Source organism: Numida meleagris, chromosome 6 (genome assembly GCF_002078875.1).
Source record: "Numida meleagris isolate 19003 breed g44 Domestic line chromosome 6, NumMel1.0, whole genome shotgun sequence".
Lineage (NCBI taxonomy): Eukaryota > Metazoa > Chordata > Aves > Galliformes > Numididae > Numida > Numida meleagris.
In genome coordinates this window covers 56,796,010-56,823,730 of record NC_034414.1, presented here as the reverse complement: position 1 = coordinate 56,823,730, position 27,721 = coordinate 56,796,010, and the positions used below count along the sequence as shown (strand labels likewise).

Genomic DNA, 27,721 nt, shown 5'->3' with positions numbered 1-27,721 from the left:
GAGAGCCTGTCCTAGAGGGACAGAAGAACGGACACTGCCTGGCATGCCAATGGCTTTCCCCCCAACCTGCTTCCCACCACCCAGTGGGATGAGTGTGCAAGGGCCACTCACAGCTCCAGGACTGGAAGACTAGCATGGGTAGCAGCATTTTGAATACAAGTAGTCCTGATGGTCCTTCTCCAAGTGACTCACTGCATGGGAGGGGAAGGCCAGCAGGAAAGTACCTGGGCTCTGAGGAGCACTGCTTCTTTGGAACTGGACGTCCATCTGATGACCTAATGTCCAGAGGACCCTCTGAAAAGAGAACTCAGCTTCAGACTCTTCTGGTGTGCCCTTCTGAATGTTGTTTCTACCACCCAAACCCATTCACACGCCTACGAGACATAAGCTTACCATCAAGTATATCTATCCTCAGCACCCTGACAGCCTTTTCACCGTTACTGAGCATGAAGTCCTGCATGGGTGTCTCCTCATGCACCTCTTCCTCACACCTCCCCGAAGACTCAGTGGGACTTATCTCAGTCTGACCTCATTTCTCCAACCAAGCCTCCTTCAGCGACAGACGCTGCTCTCTGTATGATGGATCATTCCGCACACAACAGTGATTTCCACCTTGGAAACACGGATATTTTGCATAAACAGAAGATCAAAGAGTCATTTCACAACTGGCAAGAGAGAGAAGTAACGCAGCCCTTTGTTATTAGCTATTTTGACTGTCCAAAGCACCATTAGCTTCCCCTGCTCAGTTCAGTGATGTCAGACACTGCCTGTTTCCCTCTGCAATTTGGTGCCAGCAGCACAGGCAGCTTGCCTTCACCCCACAGCACCATTAGGATCCATCTCCACAGCCCTCCACAGCCACCTGTCCTACACCTACACCTCTTCCCCACGGCCAAGAGTTCCCAGCTCAACCAGCTCCCCTCCCCTGGACGTGCCTCCAACTGGGGCTGCTGCTTTCCAGCTGTCCCCCCATCAGCCAGGAGCCTCGTGACACCCTGACAGCTCAGCCACCTCTGGTGCCTTCCTTGCTTTCAGTGGCACGGAGACAAGACCCATCAGCTCTCCCAAAGCTTCTGCCACTCACGGAGCTTTCAGGGGCTGAAAATGCAGCTTGCAGTTGGGGAAGGAGACATGCTTCACCGCCGTGTCGACGTGAACGCAGCCATGTGTTAGAGGCAAAGCAGCCACTGGTGCCTACAAACAGAGGAAAGCTCCCCTGTCTTTCCTTTTACCTACCTGCACACTGAACAAAAGCTAAGGGATCCATGCAAGACTACCCATCGGTACGTGAGTGCTGGTATTTATTGTGCTGTAACGGACGGTGCTGGTTGAAAATGGACTAAAATTTTTGCTGTGAATCAAGTGTTGAGGCCATTCCCACGTGTTTCCAAGAAGCGAGGAGCAGAGCTTGAAGGCAGGGGTTGTAAAAGAAGGGGGGGGGGGAATTGGGGAAAAGAGGATAGAAGTGTGCTTCAAACTGTATCAACAGCACTGTACTCGGGCACTTCTCAGACGATGAGGGATACAGTCCAAGTGGATAATTCATTAATTAAGCAGAGCAGCTAATCTCAGCACTAATGAACTCTAGCTCAGGTAACGTTAACATTTAAAATTAACAAATTGGACAGAAGTCATTCACGGTAAAGATATCCATTCCCAGGTTAGCTGAGAGCTATTGTTAAGATTAGATTACTGCCAGCCAGGACCGAAATAGTACAGCAGGATAATAGGAAAATAATCATCCACACGGATCAGCTCCCGCTGCAGCGAGATGCGCTGTGGATCTGAATGAGGCGCCGGGTGCGAATGTGAAATCTCACTACTGTATCAAAACAAACATCACCGCGCAGTACATGGAGAGCATAGCATGCTGGTTCGACGGGGTGGTACCAAGCACTGCTCGGTGTTTGGGGTGGCTGAGAGCAGCGATGCAGCAGAAAGTCCTTCCTTCTTTTCTCTTCCTCCCCTCCCTCCTTTTACAAGTCACTGGATATCGCAAGGGCACTGCAGTTCAATTCAAAATTCGTCTTCAGAGCTGTCGGCTAGGAGCATTACTCGGTCTTGCATGCTGTTAAATTCCCTCTGCTGGGGGTAAAAAAGAAATGTTAAAGAGCTCCACCTACAAAACTAAAAGGAGCAGCAGCTGGATCCCTCCCCCAGCACTCCAACTGACAGCTCCAACGCGCATCGCCCCGGAGAAACCACCCCCCATCTCCAGATTACAACCACGATGATGAACTGGAAAGTGGTGGGGACAGATCAGGGTTCTCCCCTCCTTGGCAGATGCTCTACCTTTCTTTTATGCCTCTTTGAGCCGTTCCTCCTCCGGCGATTCATAATCTTAATGCTGTAGAGTGCTCCGAGGATGAAGAGGGCTCCAGCTATCCCGACTCCTACGGGAACCAGCATCCCCGACATGTATCCTGCCTGGTGGGAGAGAGACAAGCTGAGCAGCACTCACAGCACCATCCCTTCAGAGTCCTTTTCCACCAGTCCAGGACCGATAGAACCCCACACTTTTCTTACACTTTATTGTATTTGAAACCTTATCACCACCTGCATGGGACGAGGTCTGTTTCCAGGAAGGGCCGCAACGTCTGGGGCTCTGAAAGAGCTGAAATGCAAAACCAGCTGTGTTCACACACCATGGGGTGAAGATGAGGGTAGCCCCGGCCAGCCCACCTGGAACCCCCTTGGCTTCTCCAAATCTGTGAAAGCAATGCTTTTGCTTTGCATGGGAAGGGGCCACTTGGAGCAGGACGATGACTGTGGGGGGCACTCACACCTGCAGCTGGCCTTGTTGCAGAGCAGATGCATAGCAGCTCTAATTCAGTGGTTTTATCCAGTTGTTTGCATTGCCCAAAGCTTTATAATGACGATTTTTAAAAAATGTATAGCGTGAATAATACAGAACCATTTAAAATCCTTCGGAAAATATTCCCAAGTGCTTACTATTTTACTGTTCAAAAGAAAATTGAGATTTAAAGTGCCAAATTGCTACAGCATCCTCACTTAGCTCAGGGGTCTCAGTGGTGCAGGGCAGGCAGGTGCATCTCACATCCTATCAGTGCTGCCTTCATTCTCTGCAGCTTTACCCTTCCCATCTACACATCCAGAACAGATTCTACGCCTGCTGAGGGACAGATGCACAATTCATGCGCTTACCTGGAGAATGAAAACAACTGCTTTCATCTGGGACAGACGCAATGCTAACGAGGACTGTCTGGCTCTCACAACCCCCTCCAGATCCTGCAGGGCGCTTTAAATAGGAACACCTTCATGCCTGGATCCCAGGGCTCAGGGCTGCACCCCGCAGTGCCTCCCAGCAAAACCAGCCCCCGCTTTGTGGGGAGTTCTGGGTGGCACCCGAGCTCCCGAGAAAGGAGGTGAGTGAGAACACGGCAAAAAGCCTGCATCTCCACCAGGCAATTAAGGCGTCTTAATCGGGTGACCTAATTAGTGCAGCGTGGGTAGCTCTATTTCTGGGAACAGCGCTGCTGGCATAGGAGGCGAGGGGAGGTTGGAAATGCCTTCTTAGCTGCTGTCCAGCTGAGTTTCTGCATCAGAAATCATTGGTTTTAATACTATGAACTCTTCAGGAGCATTTCCAACCTGCTCAGCCCATGCCCTTTTACAGCCTTCCCCAACAATAACACCAATGGTTTGTACCCCAAATGCCTGCACTGTGAACCAGCTCCAGGACCTGTTCCCCCAGCCCTCCTGCATCACGTGGCCCAGCTTTTGCATTTGTTTGATATAAAACTCCATTCTACAGGCAGCTCCAAAGCCACTTTCTCACCCATTGCCCACGGGGAAGATGAAATTTCTTTATGGACCCCAGTCCCTCACTGTGACCTTCCTGGCAGAGAGGACGGGGAGGGTCAGGTTGGATATTGAGGAAAGGCTCTGCCCCAGGGGGTGGTGGGCACAGCCCTGAGCTGATGGAGTTCAAGGAGTGTCTGGACAACACTCTCAGACATAGGGTCTGGTTTTTGGGTGGTGCTGTGTGGAGCCAGGGGTTGGACTCGATGATCCTTATGGGTCCCTTCCAACTCAGGATGTCCTACGGTTCTGTGATAGGACTCTGCCAACAGCGCATGGAAAGGGCGGGTATTAGGGCTGGTGCTGACAACAAGGGAAAGGAGGAAACAGGGTGTGCAGCTGTGATTTGTGAGTGGCTTGGTTCATCAGCACTTGGCTGCTGATGAGGAACGGGTTTTGCTGGGCTTTTCTGAGGGAAAATGGCTAAGGAAAACGAGCAAGATGGAAGATCTGCCTTCCCCAGTGCTGCATCCCGCATTGGGGAGATGTCTCTTTTTGGTGCACACTAGCAGATCCCCGGTTATACCAACGCTGCAAAGGATCAGACCCTGCACAGCAGCTCTGCTGGAGACTGGAGCATGCACCCCCCTCGTGGGGACATAAAAAGGTAGCCAACAAGAAACCAAGTGAAATACACGGCTTCAGTGAGAAGGCACACGATGCCCCCTAGCTCGCGTGGTGCTGCTGGGTAGCTCTGGTGTGAGCAGGTGACCCATGTGCATGCTGCATTCCCTCCAGGCACCCAACCAGCTTCGGTGTCTGCTTTTTACCTTTGTCAGGAAAACCATTCTCTGTCCTTGCAACGCTCGATCTGGCTGAATCCCAGGCCAGGATGCTCTGCTATGAGCAAAGTTGATACTAGACATGCCTTGTTCCTATTATGGGCAGAAAACCAACTCAACGAGGGCTGGGCACAAACCCTCCTCAACCCTTTCACTCCTCAGTCCTGGAAAACTGACACCCAGACCCATTCTTTCTTTTCATATTTGGTGCTGCTGAAATTTGGTAGGGATCATGTGGGAGGGCTTTGCTCACTGGGTGACAATCTGCTCAAACTCGGCCCTGTAGGGGGACAAACTTTTTACACAGGCAGACAGTGACGGGAAAAGGGGGAATGGCTTTAAACTAAAAGGGGAGAAATTTAGGTTAGATGTTAGGAAGAAATTCTTTACTCAGAGGGCGGTGAGGCACTGGAACAGGCTGCCCAAAGAAGCTGTGGGTGCCCCATCCATGGAGGTACTCACGGCCACGGATGGGTCCCTGCGCAGCCTGAGCTGGTGGGGGCACCCAGCCCACAGCAGGGGTTGGAATTGGATGGTCTTTAAGGTCCCTTCCAACCCAACCATTCGATGATTCTACGTGTTTTCAGGGGCCAGAGTTATTCATTCCTCGTGTTTTTATCTGTATTGTCCCTGATCCTGTTGAAGAGTTCCTAAGTCCTACTGAGCCACAAAATATTACTGTTTTGAAACACTCCTGTCACTTCATTTCCAGCTTCATTGCTTTACTGTCATCAACAAAGCATCTGGAAGGCTTCGTGATCATTTCAAAATGTTAATATTTGCCACAGGGTAGCAGAGCCTGAAAATTTATCTGTCTGTGGCTGGTACAACTCATTATTCCACATACCACTGCTCCATAATGTCAGGGAGAAAAGATCAGGGTCAGGTATCTTTTCAGTCGCCCTATGTTTACTCCCTCTCCTTCTAGGACGTGGCAGCTCCTCCTGCACATGGGGCAGGAGAGGTCTGGCCCCGAGGTGATGCTGCAGCACACAGCCAGAGCCAAGCTTTGAGCTGAGAGAAAAGGGGTGGGGGAAACTTAGAGGGCAATAAAAAAGTAACTCAGGTAGTTAGAAGAGAAAGTGACCGTCTGGTGCAGAGAAGTCCATCCAACGCTCCTGTCTTTTGTCCTGCTCTTAGCTACCTGTCAGTGGTATGCTGTGGATTTACACCAATCTACACAACAGCAGCAGCTGGTTCACTGTCTCCCAGTGGAAATGCTAAGCTCCTTCCCAGTCGTCTTTGCAGATATAGCGAACTGCACTGGCAAAAGCTTATTTATTCCTGCAAGTAAAAATGTTTCTGCTTTGAAAGTCATTGAGAGAAACACTGAGCCTCATACCTTATCTTTCAGCTTCTCCATCCAGCTTCTCACTGAAAAAGAAGACCAAAAAAAAGTTATAATCACCTTAGTTATATTAATAACAGATAATAATCATAGAATTGAAATAGACACTAATTAACTTGACAAGCTGATAACATTTTTCATTAGATTTCCACTCTTCTCGTTCACGAAGAAGAGAAAATGCAGCAAATCAACAAGAGAAACTCTTTTCGAACTAGCACTTCTCATCCACGCACTGGGATGTCAGACCAGGAGATAGCCTTACAGCATAGGCTGTCTCCTTCACTTGCCTCCTCCACGCAGATCTCTATCCTCTGTTAGGCATAAGCCTGTGCTGACACCGAAGAAGGCATTATTCCATGTCTTCTGCAGCCCTGCTTTTCTGCAAGCAGCCACTGCCTGCTCTGGCTTGCCACCATGTACCATCTGAAGACAGGGAGAGTGCTGGAGGGGCTGAAAATACCAAACCAACGAAATTCGTACTGCCATCACAGACACTTTCATTTCCTAACAGTCCGTAAAAGTCCCATGAAATGGGATACCCAAGAATTAGAAGTCTTTAATGGCATTTGCTTGGGGAGGAAATCTGAAGCTGATAACAAAGAACTGCAGGTGCCTGGCATTGAGTGCACGACTCAGTGACTCCATCACCGGTTCTGCATTTGTCTGCTCTGCATGGAAGACAAAACACTGAGCACTTAAGGCATCACTTGTTGCTTCAATGAATTCCTACTCATAGGAGATAGTCAAGAAATGAGTTAGAGGTATCAGGGTTCAGCAACTGTGCTTTAAGCCCTGGGCAAGGATCTCTTACTCCATGGGGACACAAGTGGAACCTTGGATGCACTCATATCCTTCAGCGGGTTATTACCCCCAGGGTATGTTAGATCCCAAATGGAACACGCTGTTTATGGAGGGAGGCTCTATTTCCAAGCCTGCCTCATATAGGACCTCCCTTCCAAGCTTTAGTTAGCAACATTAGGGCTTGCATGTTGGTATACACGTGTGTCATAAGGGGAGCCATCCTTCTGCAACGACAGCACAGTGGTGAAGGTGCAGCAGTAGGAACATCAGCAGATCATTTTCTAATGCCTCACATACAATACCAAGAAGAACAGTGGTTAGGAAGTAATAAGACTCAGCCCACATGTCAGCACCAGTGAACTAAACACAGAGGGTGGTGACGCACTGGAACAGGTTGCCCAGGCAGGTTGTGGATGCCCCGTCCCTGGAGGCATTCAAGGCCAGGCTGGACGTGGCTCTGGGCAGCCTGGTCTAGTGGTTGGCAACCCTGCACTCAGCAGGGGGGTTGAAACTCGATGATCTTTGAGGTCCTTTTCAACCCAGGCCATTCTATGATTCTATGATTCTATGATAAACTAAAAACGTTAACAAGTTTTAAGGAACCAGAATTCTTCTTAAAACCACAAATAATGCAAACCAAAGGAAACCATCCCAAAAACTCTTGCCGAAGAGCCTTCTGATGACTCTCATTTATTCATGATACTGTTGCATCGTATACCAGGAGGACTGGTGACTGTGAGTCAAGGACACACAATAACAGCCACAGCTTCAACATCACAGTGCGTGCTTGGAAGATCTTGATGGATGTCGTTGGTGCACACGTACAGTGCATCCCCACAGTGCATGCACGGTGCACGGCCACAGCTCCAGCTAAGCACAAAGCCTGTTTTTATATGGCTTCCACAGTAATTACACTGGATCGGTGATCTCGTCAATAGTCAACCCACTTTCTCGCAGCTGAACAACGGTGCCTCTAAAGCAGCAATTAACTCTGGAGTACCTCTGACAGTTCGCATGTAGGAGCTGCTAGTTCCACCGGGGACATGATCTAATAATACTCTGCTTTCAACAAATACAAATTCTGGCTTCGTTCCCCTCTGCTCCACGAAACAACATCAGCATGTCCGATGGGACCCACAGATGCTACGGCACAGATTCACATTTGCTATTTATACAATTGCCTATTATTAAAACCGACCTTGTTTCCAGCAAGGCAGAGCACATGTCAGACACCTTCAGGAATCAGCCTGAGAACAACACGACATGGTTTGTGCCACGCTGAACGGCTCTGTGAGATGCTCTCACATGGCCACAAGCTGCTGGCTGGCTCTTGTGACGAGTCAGCGTGCACCAGTTTGCTTTGTGTGACAAACACTTTCAATGCTACTCATGCACGGAACAATTTTAACATCTCTGAGGAAATGACAAGCCACTGTGTCGTGAAAACCAAGCACTTTCTGTTCTAATTATTCACATATATGTGGATGCTAAATGTGGGGATCAAGTCGGGATTTATATTTACGCTTAACAGCTGCCATCAATTGATTCCAGACTGCAGCCTCTCCTTTGGCATAATTATACATAATGAGTATTCTGAAGTTGGTCTTGGAAGAGGAACACTATGGATGGCAAGTTCTCAGAGAAACAAAAAGCTCTCCAAGAACACCAGGTGACTTGGCAATGAGGCCAAGCAAATAATTGCTGACAAATACTCTATTCCATGTATTTTTCATCCTCTTTTTTTTTTTCCTTCCCTGACCACGCAGTGTCCTGCACAAATGGCATCAGTCTCTGGGTGTAAAGTCACTCCTACAGGTCTGCAGTGCTTGCTCCTCTCCCATGGCTTTTTGAGGATAGCGACCAGCACAGACTCTGCCTCGGATTAATGTTGAGCCCCGAGCTTCACAGGGAGCTGAGTCAGACCACCGTGGAGCACTTCTGAAAATTGCATGTGTAATCTGACATTTCCTCAGTGATTTATATAATGTCTGCATCTCTTCAAATTAATTTTAAACATCATCTAGCTTAAGATTATCAGCACAGGTCAGCCTGGGCAGCACAGGGGATGACAGGCCCCAAACACGGAGCACAGCTGGAACCGGAGTCTGAGCAGCAGGGATGAGTTCAGTTGCAGATGCATGGTGCTATTTTTAGCCCTTTTTACCCCTCAAAAGTGTGCAGGCAGACATTAAGAAGCCACAGGGTCAACACTACGGACGTTGTGCTCATTGGACGAGGTAGGCTGCTGCCTGTGGTGCAGGAACGGCTCTTCCTTATGTCTTCCTTACATCCTTGTTCACTGCAGGGGAATTGGGCTAGACGACCTTTGGGGGTCCCTTCCAACTCAATCAGTTCTATGATTCCTTGGAGGACTCCAGCCCAAAGGCAGAGTCAAGAAGACCCACGAGCAAACCCTTCCAGCTCCTTACGTCTCACATGCCCGTCCAGGGCTTTCTCCCACTGATTTGATCTGTGGTTTCAGAGGACAAAACAGGCAATTTGAGACTACAGATTATTCTTCTCTGAGGTATTTCTGACCATGTTTCCCCACCCCTCAGCTTTCCACTGTGTCCCGCAGCTTTGCATCCCCTATAAGCTTGGATTCAGCCAGCATACACAAAGCTGCTCATTTGCTGCTATTTTTTCAGGGCTCCTTTTGAAAGAGGGAGTGATCAGGTTTAACTTACAACAGAGAATTGAAGAGGAATAGGTTGGGAAGCTGCCCGCGCTCTCCCTTCCCTCAATCCTTACAGGTGGCCTTTGCTTACAGCCTCACTTCTTGCTGCTATTCAGAGGACTGCTCATCTTCAAGTACATTCTTCTCCACTGGCCAGGCCTCTCGAATGAAGTGAGAGCACAACTCTCACTTCAAACCTGCTGCAAAGCACCAGCACAAGTCCTCCAGGCTGCATGCTTTGACAACTGGGAGTAATCCTCACTGCCTAATTATCCACTCCAACACCATGATAAAGTTGCTTAATAATTCTGTTCACTTCTCGTTTTTTCCCTCCCTTCCCAAGATAAGAAAATGCAAAGACATCCTACTGGTGAAGATCACAATCAATAATTCATGCCCTCACCCCATCAGTTCCAGCTCTCCCTTCTTCTCTTGAATGCCCTGCTATTTTATCTTCTCACTTCAGTTTCCACTTTATCAGCTTGTTTTCATCATATTCCTTTTTTTATCATCTAAAGCAATTCTGTTTTTCCATGACAAAACAGCACATTCTCCCTCTGACCTGCACACCTCGCTGTATTTTCACACCCAGCCATCACATCTTCATCCCAGAACGTGTTGATAGTGATCTGGACATCCAGCACCTTCCCTCTTAACAGTTCTCCACCACAAACACAGCAACTACTTTTGAAAGCGTGGCACCCAAGTTTCCATACACACTCCAAAGGGCAGAGGCAAGGCCTGAAGGACGGCATGTCATGCTCCTCCTGCTCAGTCTCTTTGCTGTGCTCCAGAGCACAAAATCATGCACCAACCCCAAGCTGCCCAGATCTTAAAGCCTTAAAAATAAAGAATAGATCGATTGCTTTAAATCAGTCTGGAGACATCGGGCAATCCATTCTACACGTCACAGATTTCATCTCTTTCTCTTGCAGGTAAAACTTGCTTTTAAATGAGAGTAGAGAGAGCAATTTTGCAGAAATGCTCCGTGCTTCGTCTGCTCAGCTCTGACAACTTAATGGCACAAGGCTGCATCAGCTCCTTTTCCTTAGAAAATACAACTGCCAATTTACTTACAAGCACAAATAAATAACAGAGAAAATGGCATTCTGCTGGAAGGCAGCACATTTTTAATTCCAGAAGAAAAACTATTTCTACTTGACAAGAATTCTGATGAATTTCTGCCACAGCCACGGAGAGAAAGGGAGAAGCTGTGGAGAAATAGCCCTGTACACCCAGCAAGCAGAAGCTGAGGTGCACTTCCTAACTCCTGCCTCTACTACAAAGATGCTTTCGACACTGCCACTTCCACGGCACGCAGTCTGCTTTCTCCTGATTTTGCCCTTTTTCAGCCATTTTCCGCCTTGATCTTTGAGGCTGGCAACAGCACTGCCTTTCAGCCTTTGCACTTCCTTGTAAACTCAGTTCTGTGGTGCCTTGCAGTCACTTGCTGGCTTAGATGAGCTCTTAGTCTTTCCCTCAGTGATCCCAGGCAGGCACAAGACATTCAAGCGCAGTGAAGGTATAAAGCTCTCAGCATCCAAAGAGTGCAAGGCGTCAGCAGGATGCTGCTGCGTGCAGGCTGTCACAATACACTGTACAATTAAACATTTATGGGATGGCACGGCGGACAGAACTACACGCGCTCTGGGAGATGAGATGCAAGTGTTGCTTATGGGAATGGCAGTGCCTCTGCCAGCACCCACACTGGGGCAGGTTCTCTCCACTCTGCACAACTCCTGCAGAGACATGCGGACTTACCAGCAGCAAGAACCCACTCTGCTTTAGCTGATCTCACTTGCCATACTTCTGTAGTACTAATTGGATTGCAGTAGGTAAATAAACTACATGCAGAAGCTATCTTAGGTTATTACAGCTGAAAAGTCACCACTCGTGAGTAAAGAAGTGTCCCCCAGTAAAAAAACTATAAGCCACTCTTTTAGCTCTTTCTGGCACCAAGTGCCTTAAAATCATCAGTGGTTTAGTCTGTGCTAAAACTGTCAGATTTAACCCCATAAGCTAGTAGAAAACAAATAAAATGGAAATTCATCTCAAGCTACTTTTTAATGCCCACTTTTCAACAAGCCAATTTTCCACTCCTCAACCCAGCATCATTCTCCATAATCTTGGAAAGACTGCTACCTTTTGGCAAATTAAAACTGGATGCTGTGAAAAGGGGAGCAAAAAAGGCAGAGATAGCCCTGTACATCTTCCCTCTGCTCTACCAGCATCCCAGTGCAGCTGCAGGACAACAGCAGAGCAACAGGCGCTGATATTTGGCCCAGTACCTTCAAAACCTCCAGCTGAGGCCACGTGTTCCTGCCATGTACAGCAAGGAGAGGTTATGGTTTCAAACTAAAAGAGGAGAGATTGAGACTGGATATAAGGAACAAGTTTTTTACAGTAAGGGTGGTGAGAGACTGGCACAGGTTACCCAGAGAGGTGGTGGGTGCTCTGTCCTTGGAGACACCCAAGGTCAGGCTGGATGGGGCTCTGAGCACCTGAAGGAGCTGTGGGTGTCCCTGTTTGTAGAAGAGAAGATGACCTTTTAAGGTCCCTTCCAACTCAAATGATTCTATGATTGCTCTGTGCCGCTTCTCAATCCACCCTTCACTTCACCTTTCTCTAAATGCAAGCCACACAGACTTCCATGTCCCCCTAACACCTTCTTATCTTTCTTAGAAGAGCAACAGTTAAACTGCAAAACTTCCCTCTGTGTCTCAGTTTAAGTCTAATAATCATCAGGCTCTGAAAACGTTCTTGGCTTCGTTGTTTTTTCCTTCTATATGGAGCGAATGTACTTTTCAGAATCATTTTTCCTGGGGACACCATATGAATGATCTGCCTGCAGCAAGCAATACTGAAATGGGGCATTTTCCATTTTTGTATTTAAGACAAATAATTTATTTTTCTTATTTCAAGATCTGGCCTTTATTTTGGCTGGAAAGATGCAGCATTCGTCAAGAAATGACACAAAGATCAATAAAGTGCTAAATGGTTGGAAATAAAAATGATGCAGTTGGCTTTCAAAGGAAAAAAGTAGATATTGAACTGTTTTCAGCAAACTATTATTCTAGTAATTAAACCACAAAGCCCTGAGCATCGATTGGACGCTAGGAATAAAATCTGATTATCTCAAAGACTCATTTTCATGCAAATTCAAAGGAACAACAGCAGACTGAGCATCGTGCACTTAGTCTCCAAAGGAAAATGTATTTGCCCATATTTGGTAACAAAAAAGAAGGCTGATCCCACATTCCTTTTGCATCGATTCTCAGTGCGATGCAATGCCCTTGTGCTGCAACACCAAACGGGCTTATGGCTCCTGACACTGGTTCGATAGCCCTGCAATTGACTTCTTGTAGAACCACAGGAAAATAAATTAATCTCTGTTACTCCTTTTAGTATCCTTACCATGGGAATACTAAGGGTACATACATTAATGTTTTGTTTCTCTGTTTCTGTACAATTCTGCTGCAGGACTGGGATAACAGACCAAACTCAGCCTCCTCCTCAGTGGTGAAACTCCACTAGCTTCAGCAGAATTGCAGCATTTCTGCCAGAAAACGTGCCCTGTCCAGGTATGCTGCCACATGATATGCCTGTAGGGTCCACTGGAGCCTTCAATAACGTCAACAGAACTGTGCGTGCCACCAGGAGAAGCCCAGCACCAGGGAGGAGGTGATAACACTACTGCTACTCATTAGTGTGAGCCTATCCAAATTTCATACCGGGTGCTAATGAAGAGTCCATGAAAAGACACTGCTTTATTTAATTTGCATAATGCCGTACCAACTGTCCACAGAGGTCAACATAAACCTGGCTGAAGACTTGGGCTATATATTAAGCCCCAGCTGGTTAATACCCGTTTCCACTTATGGCAAAAACCACAAGCTCAAGTTCCAGTAAGTGAAGCGTCTTTATCCAGCTGGGGAAGAAGAGAAGAAAAATCCAGTAGTTTCAGTAGGCAAAGGAAGTGAATGCGTTTTCTCAAAAATTCTCCCAGCCCCTGGTGATGTTTGCATCAGGCCTATGGGTATGGCCCCTAGGAAAACTGCAAAGAGAGTAAGTGCAGAGCAATAGAGAGAGGACATGGAAATTGTAGGATCTCACAAGTGTGAGATCTTCCAACTCACACAATTCTATCATTCAATGAAATGAGGTATATGTAGATCTTCCAAGTGTGTTTACACTCACCAGTGATTTATTCTCACTCTCTACAAATGGCCTCCATCACTGGGAGATTTTATTCACTAGAAACCAGAAAAATTCAGGAAATTCTGGCTCTGTTCTGAGGGCAGGTCACTGAGAAGGTCGCAGGAAAGCCAGGTACCCAGGAGGCTGCTGATCAGCCCCAGAGCTCCAGGAGAGCTCGAGCTCAGAAAGGCTTCGTGCCTGGAAGGAAGGCAGACGGGGAGGTAATGACAGACAGTATCAGGCCAAGGTAGCATGAATGATGCCTTCCACTTGCTGCAGTGCATTTTGAATGAACGCCACTATCCTAAATTTTTAGTATGTGAAGTGGGGGGAAGTCCTCTGTGTACATCCCATGAATTCAAGTAAGAGCAGGCTAAACTGGTTGTCCAGAGAAGTTGTGGATGCCGCACCCCTGGGGGTGCCCAAGGCCATGAATGGGGCCAGGGGCAGCCTAAGCTGCTGGGGTCACCCAGCCCATGGCAGGGGGTTGAGGCTGGGGGGATTTAAGGTCCCTTTCAACACAATCCATTCTGTGATTCTGTCATGCTAGGATTCTACAAACTAGAAATTAAGCAACAGGATTTGATGCATCTCTAAGTATTAATACAGCACTGACTACAATGAAAAATGGGGACACAAGCCCCACCCTTGACGATGATAACATCTGCTTTATCACTGAGCAGAACAAGCTTGGAAGCCTAGTGCCAACTGAAAAGCTGGCTCCAGCTAGGTTCTGCTTTGTAGGCAATAAAGGAAAGATGCAGCCCAGAAGCAGCAGTTCAGACTGGGCTCCAGGGCAGTAGGAGCTCTGCTGAGTGCCCAGGGCAAGTTATTTTGTGTGCCTGTAGCTCAGATCCCCAGGTGCAGAACGGGGCTAATGAGAGCAGCCTCTTTGTGAAGCATCCTGCACTGCAGAGGGAGCTGGACACTAGTGCTGGTAGAGCCTCCCCCAGAGCTGCACAATGAGGATAATTACTCAGCTCTTCTATTTCTAAAGAAGCCAAAGCTTTGCATGTATTGATAATGTGTTTGCCATAAATGCAGTAACTATATCCAAAACTCTTCATTAACATGGAAATGCCAAATGACAAATTAGAATCAAGTACCTACAATTAGGCTAAAAACCCACAACAATGTGTTATCCGTTGCAAGAAATCATTTTTCATACCATTTATTGCAAATGAGGTCTCATTACCTAATGATATTCAGCTCTTCCACTACTTTGCAGCTTTATTAACTGCATTCACAACAGCTCCCTAATATAAACAAGCAACGTTACCTTCATTTATTGACTGGGAATCCAGATGTGAGGTATGCAGATCTGGGTATTTACAGCCCAAAGGAGGCAGAAGGAGCCAAAGCCAGTGGAGAAAGCAGGGGCAAACCTCTTTAGGACAGACACAGCCCTTCACCTGAGAAGCAGAATTTCCATTTCAACACCGAGAGGTTCAGACCAGCGCAGAGTTCTGCCAGTCTGACCTGAAGCTCTATTTTAATGTCATAACACAATTATCCAGATGACACTTCCCCTTCAGCTAATAGCAAAGCTTCTTATTGAAAGTTGGGTCACGAGAGGCAATGAGTGTTACAAGTCAGTGGATTTTTCTCAGCAATGATGACTCAGACACATGATGACAATCAAACCAAAATGGTTTCAGTGAGCCTGTGTTGGCTGAGGATGAAGCCAGGCTGGCTGATGAAAACTCTCCTAGGAGGCAGAGCATGACAGTCTGATGATGGGTTATCCAAAAAAGGAGCCACATGAATACCTGGTAGACAAAGGTGGACGAGCCAGCTCCCTTCTTAGCCTTCAGAGGGGGAAATATCTCATCTCAAAACTGAAAACTCTCTGAAAGGCACTGGAGAAGCAATTTTGTTATATGGCCGGACTGGCAACTTCAAGGTATGCACCCTGGTAGGACTGTTTTTGTTCGGTGTTTCAAAACAATGTGAGGCCAAATTCAACTCCTGAAAGATCAGGCCTGGCTCCATAGGGTTGATGGTGGAAAGCCCTACCTCCACATCCTTCTGGCCTTGTGCTCTAACCTGGGTCCTCCTAGATTAATTGCTATGGCTGTTCAAGGGCAGTGCCCATCAATAGTTACGGATGAGGCTCTGCGGACAAACAAACATCCCAAAATCTTGTTGAGGTTTGCTGCCACACAGCACGCACTGTAAAATCATCACCCTCCAGCCAGCTCTGCTCGGTCCTACAAGTGAAAGGGTTAATTTATGCTCAGATCAACTCTTATCTGCATTTTCCAGTTCTTTCACTAGATCAGCTAGCTACCTGCATGCCAGCTCCCTGGTCCCACTCAAGCCTGACTTTTAGAAGAAAAATCTCCCCAGGAGGACAGGGATGCACTGAACAGGCTAGGATGTCCTTGTGCTGTTTACACTAACAGCGTTCTCAGCCTTCAAAATCCCTTAATACAAAATCAGTGAGTTGTCAGAGGATGTTTTGTGGCATTTTTTGTCCCAGTCTTTCTGCTCTGAAATGAACGGGTCTGCTGTTTCTCCAAGCAGATTTAGATAATCTCTAACAATTTACTTACACTGAAAGGGCATTACTCTGATTGGAAATGGTCAGAGACCACCCTCTGATTAGGACAGTGATAAGATGTGGCTGTAAGAAGACATTTTGGAATATGAGCCTCTCTGAATTAGCTCCTGATTTTGCTGCCATCATCTGTTCAAATAACAAAGATACAATCTGACATACAAGAACCTTTATGAAATTATCAGGATAAAGCTTCTGAACCAAATCTGCTGTCAAAGTAGCAGCAAATGTTTACCATCTAAAGGCCGATGGCCACTGCACAGCTTCCAAAGCCCATGAAACAGAACTGAAAGTTTTCTGTTCACTTGACAAATGTTGGGCTAGGTTCCCTACGAAGGCAAACTCTGCAGAAACAGACATACAGACAAAGAAGTTACTCACAAGCCCAAAGGAAGGCATAAGCAGAGGACTATTTCTAAGCTTATTTTTGTTGTGGATTGATTGTACACTGGTTTTAAAGGAGAGCAGATATACTGAAGAACTGAATTCACATATACTGGCATTCCAACAACACATATACCTCATTTCATTGAATGACAGAATTGTGTGAGTTGGAAGGGACCCTTAAAGGCCATCTGGTCCAACTCTCCTGCAGTGAACAGGGACACCTACAGCTCCATCAGGTGCTCAGAGCCCCATTCAGCTTGACCTTGGGTGTCCCCAGGGACGGGACACCCATCACCTTGCTGGGCAACCTGTGCCAGTGCTGCACTATCATTATTGTAAAATTTTTTTTCCTTATATCCACTCTATTGCAGATGACACCAAACTGGGAAGAAGTGTCAATCTGCCTCAGGATAGGAAGACACTTCACAGGGATCTGCGCAGGCTGAGGCCCATGGGATGAAGTTCAACAAGACCAAGAGCCAGGTTCTGCACTTTGGCCACTACAACCCCAGGCAGCACTTAGAGGCTTGGGCAGAGTAGCTGGAAGACTGTGAAGGTTATGGACCTGGGGGTGTTATTCAACAGTCAGCTGAACATGAGCCAGCAGTGTGCCCAGGTGGCCAAGAAGGTCAATGGCATCCTGGCTTGTGTAAGAAATAGTGTTGCTAGCAGGAGCAGTACTCAGCACTGAGGAGGCCGCACCGTGAGTACTGTGTTCAGTTTTGGGGCTCTCACTACAAGAAAGACATTGAGGCCCTGGAACACGTCCAGGGAAGGGCAATGAAGTCTGGAGCACAAGTCTTACGAGGAGCAGCTGAAGGAACTGGGATTGTTCAGTTTGGAAAAGAGAAGGCTCAGGGGAAACCTTATCGCTCTCTACAATGACCTGAAAGGAGGTTGTGGTGAGGTGGGGGTCAGCCTCTTCTCCTGTGTAACTAGCAATAGGACAAGAGGGAATGGCCTCAAGTTGTGCCAGAGGAGGTTCAGGCTGGGTATTAGGAAAAATGTCTTGTCCAAAAGAGTGGTCAGGCACTGGAATGGGCTGCCCAGGAAGGTGGTGGAGTCACCATCCCTGGAGGTGTTCAAGAACCATGGAGATATGGTACTAATGGACATGGTTTAGTGTGAAAATATTGGTGGTAGGCGGATGGTCGGACTATATGACCTTGGAGGTCTTTTCCAACCTTGGTGATTCTGTGATTCTATTTGCTCTTGATGACTACCTCCCCAGCTCACCTTGACACACATATGCCAACACACCAAAGCTCCAAATTTTCCCCTCTTCCATGGCCCCATGCACTGGGCATGTCTCATCTTTCACAAATTGATCAGCAGCTTCACACCCATCAGTTGAGACATGAAGAGGGCTGGGGCTCGAAGTGTTCTTCTCCCAAGACCCATTACTATCTGTAGGGCTCTCACTCCTATTGAGACCCTCAGGTCCTTGTCAAATGATGGGATGTGTCAGGCCCACGCACACCATCATACACAGAGACTCACTTGTAGGGAGATCTTTATCTGAACTCACGGAGGGCAACTCTCACCTCCAGTTTGAGAGGTCTGTAGGATGCAGCATCACCCATGAGGAATGCGGATGCAACAAAGGTCAAAAAAGACAAGATGCAGCAGCAGGAGAAGGCACAACGAACTATTTAAGGACCTTTGCCAGGATTTTTCGTCTCCTGGCATGCAGGTAAATCTCCACATTACATGCTAAAAGTAATCAGCCTGGAGAAAGACACAGACGTTTCATCAGACTTCTAGCAGGGGGCTGGTTGCTTATCTTCCAACAGGTTTCACTAAATCCTGCAAGCCAGTCAGTGAGCAAGCTCTAATCTCAAAGCCAACACTAATAGCCTTCCCTGAGACAGAAATTGTTATCCAACACCAACATTTGAGAAATACACAAAGCCAAAAAAGGTTGGGAACCAGAGTTTTCTTTTGTCTGTTTTGGAAGTATCACAGCTTCTTGGTCAGTGGAGCTCTGGGCCTCAAACAGTTGCATTTTCTATACTTATAACAGCAAATGCTCTGCACTGGGAATTTTCTGGGGAAAGGTTTCTTTTTCCACAGCATGAGCAAAACCTCTTCGGATCACCTAAAATCTGCAATTATTTGAAGGTACAGAAACAGTAAATTCACAGAGCACTTCCAAAATTTACTCCTAAACATGGAAGACAAATTGTTGGCTTGTCCTGTAATGTTGTGAAGTGGTTGATAGATTCAGGCAATTACTGCTCAAACCTGGTTAGAGGTTTGATGGAGGGACCAGGTGAACTGCTGACTTAAACCAGTTCATCACAACATCCCGATTTATAAATCTGTCCACTGACTGAGAAATGCCATTTGTCCACATTTATTTGAACTCCCCCGAGGCATACAGGAGCTAAAGACTCCTTTTCAAAATTATTTTCTACAAGATAACAAGGAGATCTACCAAAGCCAAAGGAACAACAAAGCACAGATTTATGGATGAGCTTTTGGACGACTCATAACTGAGGTAGCTGTGGGAACCCATGTGCATTTTATGTGTACAGAAAATTTTCCATCCCAATATTTGTGAACAGTGAGCAAGACACTGTGAAACAGAGCAGAGCAAGCCTGAAAATGCCACTACTTTCCATGCTACTGGCACCAGCTTTTCTGCATTGAGGACTCGAGATATGATGCTGCCTGTGCTGCAAGGGAAATGAGCTCAGCCCAGGTCTGATAAGAGCTGCAGAGCATACAAAATGAAGCTTCAGCAAGGGACAGGGACGACATCAGCTCACTGATATCTGTTCCCAACTGCACATCTTTGGGCCCTGAGCTAAATTATCAACAGGCTCACACCTCTGATTTCAGTTTAAGTGTTTTATGTGGAGCTCTGTGTACTTGAAAGACACTGCACAATAAGCGCCTTGGAAGGTACCTGTGGTCACTGAGTTACATCTCCCTGCAGCGAGCATAAGCAGTTGGTTTCAGGCATTTCTCTCCTTGGAACACTGCTGAGAAATTCAGGCAAAGTTTGTGTTGAAGGAAGAGCACCAAAAAGTAACTACCCAGGGAAGTGGTGGAGTCACCATCGCTGAAGGTGTCCAAGAACTGTGGAGATGTAGCACTGAGGGACATGGCTTAGGGGGCATGGGTTGGCTGTTAGACTTGATGATCTTGGAGGTCTTTTTCAACCTTTATGATTCTATGATCACATAAGAATGGCTGTGTTGGATCAGCAACTATCAATATTTTTTGTTTATCAGCAAAAATAACACAGGGAGAAAGAAGAGGAATTTATCATTAATTATTCTTATCATTGCAACATCTAAAAGCCCACCTGAGATGACACACTCCTGTAATAAATGCTCTACAAACATGTAAAGAGAGACCATATTTGCCCAAAAGAACCTGAATCAATACACCAACACAGAAGGAGTGAAAACAGCCCACTGATGGATATCACGACTCAGGAACAGAAGGAAGGGATTTGCACAAGGTCACATAACAAAGCAGTAAAACTGGCAGCAACGAAACAGAGGAAACCAGGCTCTGCTTACAGCCAGTCTAGGTCAGACTGAAGGTCTGGCTTGGTTAGTAACTCAGCGTCCAACAGCATCTGCTTTGGGAAAGCTTAGGGATGGGACAGTCACACAGCAATGCTTCCCTCCTTGTAAAGAATCCCATTTATTCTTTTGCTTATTCCTTTCAGTTATTCTTTGGTTATTCTTCCACATACGTTTTTCAGCTCTACACACAGAGCACAGAGTGGCACAGAGTATTTAGGATCAAAATGATGTCTGTCATTTTGCTCTCTTTTCCTCTGTTCCCCCCATCCCACCAGTCCCATGTTCCTACTGTAACATCCTCCATACAGTTCTCCTCTCTGCAGCTGTTGGTATCTTTGGAATGGGATACAAGAGCGGACACTATAACAGATGTCTGAAGCAGATTCAGAATATATGAAGAATTATGAGTTCCACTGTTTTTTTAAACCCTCATATTCATCATCAGAGCCCACACATCAGTGACTACTCAGCGCTTAATAACTAATCATTGCTGCTGTCAATTAGCACTACTGAAAAGCTCTATCCCTGCAGCGGAGGATTCAGACTTGGGGATGCCAGCTCTGGTTTAAGGGATGCTGCTGCAGTGGACATGCAGGTCCATGCTCACAAGGACAGCACTGGGAGACCTCCTAGGAACAGGAACATGCAGCAGTTAGGGGAGAGTGCCCAACAAGCACTGAGGTTTAACGCTCCACTCAACCTTCTACACAACACTCCCTACAAATGAAAAATAGAAAGAGACTTCATTTAACCACTTTTACAGATAAAAGAAATACTAATGCCCAAGAGAAAGGTATTTCCCTCATAGGATTTCACCTGTCAGGTCATATGGGTGGTGTGGGGAGAGGGAGGTGATCAAGACCCTCTGAGATCCTCCACGGGCGTTAGACTTGTCCTTGAGCCAAGGAAAGAGCATCAGAGACCCAGGCATGCAACACTTGAAAACCAGTCTGTGTGAACACCTGAGCAGTCAGAGCAAAGAAAGGGAGATGTGGGAAAGCAGCTTGGGAAAAGAACAATGGAGAAACTTGGTTGAGCTCCTGGCCTCGCTTCACATTAATAAAGCCTCAAGTACAATACATTAAAAGAAATGATAGGTTACTGGGAACAGCTTTGCTGAATCCTTTATTACATCCCAGGCTAGGATGAGGTTGTGATTAGGAGTTACTCAAACACACACACACAAAAAAAGCAAAAGCCTCTAATAATTCCCACCATATCGACCCCTCTCAGTGATTAAAGCTGATACCCAACATTTCTGCAAAACACCAACTGCTTGTGGTTTGAGATAATTATTTTATTGTCAGCCAAAAACCCAACCAATTTACTTATTTCCAATACAGATCTCTAACTCACTCCCAGGCAGGGCAGGATTTATTTGTTTATCAGGAGAGAGCATCCTTTCAGGAAGGAACTTAGATCTCATTTGATCCTCAAGTCATCTCAATTCGAACCAGCACCAGCGGGGAGGCAGGGTTAGCATCAGTCATCTTGGTTTGCACTGCCTAAACAGAGAGAACTTATCTACATTCTCATTAGAGAGGAATATTTTAAAACCATCTTCTCCACAAATTGCCATCACTCTCTGCGGTACTGGCTGCAAAGAGCTCTTTTCCTACAGTTTTCTCCTACTTGCTCTGCAGTTGGAGCCAATATTTTAACCCAAAAGATCAGTGTCTGATGCAAATCCCCAGAAGAGGAGAGGCAATTCAAGGTCAATGAACCTTCACATTCCTTTTTTTTTTTTTTCAGAGGGCTGAAATGCCATGAAAATAGACAGATCTTTTGCACCACAGCCTATACTGCTATTAGAAAATAAATGTGATTTCTGCAGCAGAAGGACAAGGCTCTTCGTACAAGGCAAAGGCCACCTAGGCGAGCACATAAAGCAAAAATTAATAACTCTGACCCAGGGAGAGCTGCTGGCCTGCCCACACTCTTCAATCGAGGTAAGTGACTGCTGAAACCCAATGGGAGAGAGGGCTGAAAACCCTGTCCTCTGTCTAAACGGAGCCAAGATTTCTGACATATATAAAGTGAAGGGTAAAGGGTGAGGCAAAGCACTCTAGAATGTGATACATGCCGCAGCACACTGAAACTGCAGACTTGAGAAAGAACTGGATTACTGCAGATTAAAAAGACAGCCAGGACACCAGGATTCCTGTTACAGGAGGGCTGACAGTTACTGGGATGGACAGACTGTCCCAAAGGAGCTGACAGCATCTGGTGATGCACTTAAAGTGCACACACGGCGCTGGGCTCTGCGGTGCCCATACTGGACCCCATCCCTTAATTAAGGCAAAAAAAAAAAATTACATTGAGTAGCACACTGAGCCATGCTCAATAAGATGAGAAATAACAGCCTCAAGTTGCACCAGGGGAGCTTCAGGTTGGATATTAGGAAACATTTCTTCTCAGAAAGAGTGGTAATGCATTGGCACAGGCTGCCCAGGGAGTGCTGGGTTCACCATCCCTGGAAGTGTTCAAGAACCATGGAGTTGTGGCACTGAGGGACATGGGCAGGGGGCATGGTGGGGATGGGCTGGGTCAGGGGTCTTTGAGGTCTTTTCCAACCTTACTGATTCTATAATTCGAGGTAGGTACATCCCAAGACTGCAGTCAGTAGACGGATGGAGATAAAGAGTTGGAGAAGGTGAAAATGCTCAGCTGCTGGTGGGATCCCACAGGTTTTGTGGGCAGGAAGGAGGAGGGCATAGCCAAACCTGCCCTCTCACACATGAGCAAAACCCTCTACACCTGCCCCCAGCTCCAGAAGGCAGCATTTGAGGGCTAATAACAAATGGGCTTGGCTAATCTTAGTCTGAGATGGGTTTAACCAGAGACCCAAAGGTCACAGCAGGGCTGCTGTTTCAAAGTAATGCATCTGAGGATGTTACAGTGCAGCCACTTCTCAATATATTCCAGCAAAAGTATCAAACTGGAGTTTCCTGCTAGAGGTTTATGTGTAGAAAGGTCCCTGCTGCCTTCCCCTTCCTTCTGACAAACTGCAGGCACACGCTTTTTCATCACAAACAATAGCTTCACTGCACCCATTTCTGACAGCCGTTTGCATTCAGAGCTGGATAGGACCAACCAAGCCTCGTATTTTCTGTTTCACTCCTTGCCATTCCCTTCTCTGGGTCTTTATTTCTGCTGTGAGGACAACATATGAATGTGGCACTGCCAACTTCTCACACTTAACATGCGTGGGCTGCGTTGGCATTCCTGTGCTGGATGTAAAAGCACAGCAGACATTCCCCAAAGCAGCTTGGGACAAAATGCGACAAAAGGAAAAGGCCAACCCTGATGTGAATGATTCTCTTTAGGGAGCTGCTCTGGCACTATAATAGCATGTAATAGCTGTTGAAATAGCATATGTCAAAACAAGGCGGGGAAGAGGAACATTGTTGCTGTGAAGAAGACATTTGGATGCATAATTTCTTTTAGCAAAGCAAACCTGATTGAATACAGTTCTGCTCCAGGATTAAGGTGGGATCACAAGCAAATTCTTAAAGCAGTTAAAAAGAAGTGATTCCAAACAAAGTGCACATTCCTCACGAGGAATAGAAACGTAAAATTCAGCCACCAGACTCATGGTGGGAGCTTTGTTACTGCTTTGGAGAGGGAAGGGGAGCTGGCAAGGAGCATATGAAGGAAGGAAGTCTTAAAGGCACAGGAGCAGGCTATCTCCCTGTGCTGCCAGGTGAGCTGATGGGGAAGGAGACCCGTATGGATGAACAGAGAGATTTCCTGAGGCTCCAGGAGAAAAAGAAGGAAGAAGTGATCTTCCCTGTGGAAGAAGGGATGACTAACTTGGGGAGAGTACAAATAAGTTGTTAGGATGTGCAGGGAGAAAAATTAGAAAGGCAAAGGCCCAGCTCGAACTCAACTTGGCCGTGGGGCCAAGAAAACAAAATACTTTTTGCAAATATATTAACTGTAAGAGGAGAGCTAAGGAGAATCTCCATCCTTTACTGGATGTGATGGGGAACACGACCACTGAATAAGAAAAAGGCTAAGGTTCTTAATGCCTTCTTTACCTGCCTTTAAATATCAGACCTGTTATCCTTGGGGTACTCTGTTCCCTGACCTGGTAGTCTCGGATGGGGAGCAGAATAAACCCCCCATGATTCAGGTGGAAAGTTAGAGACCTACTACTCCACCTGGGCTGCCACAAGTCCATGGGGCCGGATGGGATCTGCCTGAGGGTGCTGAGAGAACTGGCAGAAGTGATAGCCAAGCTGCTTTCCATCATCTATCAGAGTTCCTGGACAACTGGAGGTCCCAGAAGACTGGAGACTTGCCAGTGTGACTCCCATCTACAAGAAGGGTCATAAGGAGGATCCGGGGAACTACAGGCCTGTCAGCCTTGGTGTCAGGGAAGGTTATGGAGCAGACTGACTTGAGGGAGATCATGCAGCATGTGCAGGACAACCTGGGGAACAGGCCTAGTCAGCATGGGTTCATGAAAGTAAGGTCCTGCTTGACCAACCTGATCTCCTTCTACGATCGAGTGACCCGTCTGGTGGATGAGGGAAAGGCTAGTAATGTAGTCTACCTAGACATCAGCAAAGCCTTCGACACTGTCTCCCAGGGTATTCTCCTGGAGAAACTGGCAGCCTGTGGCTTGGACAGGTACACTCTGTGCTGGGTAAGGAGCTGGCTGGGGGGCCGGGCCCAGAGAGTCAATGGAGTTAAATCCAGCTGGCGACCGGTCACGAGTGGTGCTCCCCAGGGGTCGGTGCTGGGGCCTGTCCTTTTCAATATCTTTATGGATGACCTGGACGAAGGCATTGAGTGCACCCTCAGTAAGTTTGCAGATGATACCAAGCTGGCAGGAAGTGTTGATCTGCCTGGGGGTAGGAAGGCCTTACAGAGAGATCTGGACAGGGTGGATACATGGGCTGAGGCCAATGGGATGAGGTTCAACAAGATCAAGTGCTGGGGCCTGCTCTTTGGCCACAACAAAGACTTGGTATAAATTTTAGAAACTGCATATTGAGAATGAAACTGACACACTTCATAACCTCTATGTCTTCAATTTCCCATCTACAGAGATGGTCCAAACTCCACTGTGTACAGAATCTCCAAGGGTAGATGGAAACCAATAAGAAATGCTGTGGAACCAGACACAGGATGCTGTGCTGAGAAGCACAGGCATAGGATGATAAGAAACAGATACGATACAGTGCTGGCACTGGGGCTACCATGGCTGTAAGCAATGTACCAGACTTCAGCTAGAGAAATGTAGATCAGGACAAAACTGATTTAGGGTAAAACAAATATAGTATTTAACATAGATAAAAGCCACCATATACAACAAACTGAGATGTATAAAGCCAGGAAAAGGCACGTGTGGGTGTGGCAACTCTAACTGCATAGTTATTTTTACAGAAAAAGAAATAATTATGTCTAGACTAATAACAATTAGACTGTGAATAATACAATTGCATTAGCAATAAATTCTTGGATTTGAGTATATATGAGATGTGCCTTTGCTTTGCCTATAGAACATGATTTTGAGCACAACGGAGTTTTCTCTGTTAAGATTTCTGGTTCAAATAGAATCACAGAACTGTTTGAGTTGGAAGAGATTTTTAATGGTCATCTGGTGCAACGCTCCTGCAGGGAATAAGGTTGTCTACAGCTAGATGTTACCTCATATTAGTGGTGGCCTATGATAAGCAACCAATGGGCTCCACCAACATTTTAAAGAACCAAAGTCCACCATATCAACCCCTGCATCAACAATTTGAGCCATACATTCAAGAAGTCACAACCTTGTAAAGCCTCAAGAAGCGAAAGCCACAGTTGCTCCAAACAACTCCATACATTTTGAATGCACAAAACAAACCACTGCAAACCCCAGAGCAGCAAAATTAAAGGCTGAGTAAATTTTCCTGGTCCTCCTGCTGCTATCATACTACAGACAGCAGGAGCTCCCAGTTACAGACACTGGGACATGGAAGATAGGCAAACACTGTGGCATTAACAAGCAGCTTGGGAGCATTCCCTTGTTCAACACTAGTTCAAGATAAGTTGCTGTGTCTTACTTTGTAGTCTGTAAAATGATGGGGTGGTGCTGCCACACACAGAGAGAGCATAAACACACTCTTAGGAAGTGGGAAAAGAGTATGGTCACAGCAGCTATCACCAGCACAGAAGTAGAAGGCTTTGATCTCCATGGAGTTGTACAACAAAAGTAATCTATTTTAACATTCATGAGGAATAACTAAAGGAGGACCCAGAAACTGTTCATTAGGTTTGAGATCATCTAAACCAATGGGAGTTCTCATTGTAATGCATAAATACTTCACCCCAAAAGAGGAAGAAGGGAAAAATGATGCATTTTTATTCATTCCCAGAAAGCTCAAGTTTCCTGCCCTTCTGATATTCTCCAGACACAAAGTTTGTGTTCACCTACTATGCACCACCCAGGGACAACTCAAACAAGCAGAGGAAAGTTGAAGTCATCTCCCACAATGCAGAGAGGTCCCAGAGTTCTGCCAAGATGCCCTTTGCATCTAAAGACAAAGCATTATAACACCAGCAGAGATCCCAAAGCATATTCAGATGTTCCTTCTCCAGAACCAGAGCCCATAATCAGAATGTTCTTTGGAGGACCAACTTCCATTGTGATAACATCATCTGCTTTATTTTTGTCTAAATCTTGCTGATTAGAGATTCAGCTGATAGACTGAAAAACTGACAGCCTTGTTACTGAAGCATATAAATTGCTTTTGCTCAGCTGGAGGTAATGTAGGACCATCTGACTTCCCAGAATTGACATTCTAATGATTGTTTCTCTGGCATTTTTTCACTAACCACTACAAAAATCCAAACTGTCTCTTCGCTTTGCCAAGCTGCCCCTGGATCAAGTTACTTGTTCTCCAGGGATTTTCCGTGTGTCAGCCATCAGACCAGGTAAACCCAATAATAACTGAGCTGAGTATAGCTACTCCAGTACTTCTCGCTCTTCTGTACTACGGATGTTAGAGATAAATCTCAAAGTTCTGAAGGCCAGAGGACAGAATATCTCCTCAGGAGAAGGAGATATGTGTGAAGCAATTTTAAAGATGGAAAATGGCAACTGTAAAAGTTTGGTGCTTACCGAACAAAAAAAATAAGGAGAATCAAGAAGAAATAACGTTTAATCTCCATTTAAGAAAATCGTGACAGAATCAAACACAGGGCTGACAAAATTGACTACTGTGGGTATACAGCAATTTATCTCCTAGAGAATGTTTAACAAAGCATCTGCAGTAACTTTGCAGGATCTGCTGCAATCTATCAAGCTGATAATCTGCAAACTGAAGTATACAAAGTCATGACGTTCTAGCTGCAGAACTCACTGCCCTGTCTTCTCTGGTGTGCCCTTATCTTGCACTCTGTTGGGTAGCATCACCTTTCTTCAGGTCTTCCCTTGCTATGCCATATCCCAGGTTAAGCAGAACAACACCCCTCTCTAAATCATATTTTGCTTGTACAGAATAGCAAATTAGTCACTCCTCTGCACTGCTCGCAGATCCCAGGGACGAGCTCTGCACCTCCCTTCCTATTCCCAAAACTCACCGTGAGCTGAGACAGGCAGGAGCACCGTGCCCT

General features: G+C 46.4%; 1 protein-coding gene across 4 annotated transcripts in view; it reads right to left on the bottom strand.

Annotated features, from left to right (window-relative positions):
* Positions 327 to 27,721, bottom strand: part of C6H14orf37 (chromosome 6 C14orf37 homolog) — a 51,763-nt gene continuing 24,368 nt past the window's right edge. For 2 of the 4 annotated variants that reach the window (XM_021403095.1, XM_021403092.1), the window contains exons 6-7: positions 5,947 to 5,978; positions 4,449 to 4,697 (exon numbers count right to left, since the gene is read on the bottom strand). In XM_021403095.1, the coding sequence (XP_021258770.1) occupies positions 4,464 to 4,697; positions 5,947 to 5,978 (266 nt within the window). In that variant the 3' untranslated portion in view covers positions 4,449 to 4,463. Of the gene's footprint in view, positions 2,086 to 2,292; positions 2,428 to 4,448; positions 4,698 to 5,946; positions 5,979 to 27,721 lie in introns of those variants that run through there. The other 2 variants (XM_021403093.1, XM_021403094.1) reach the window with 2 other exon arrangements.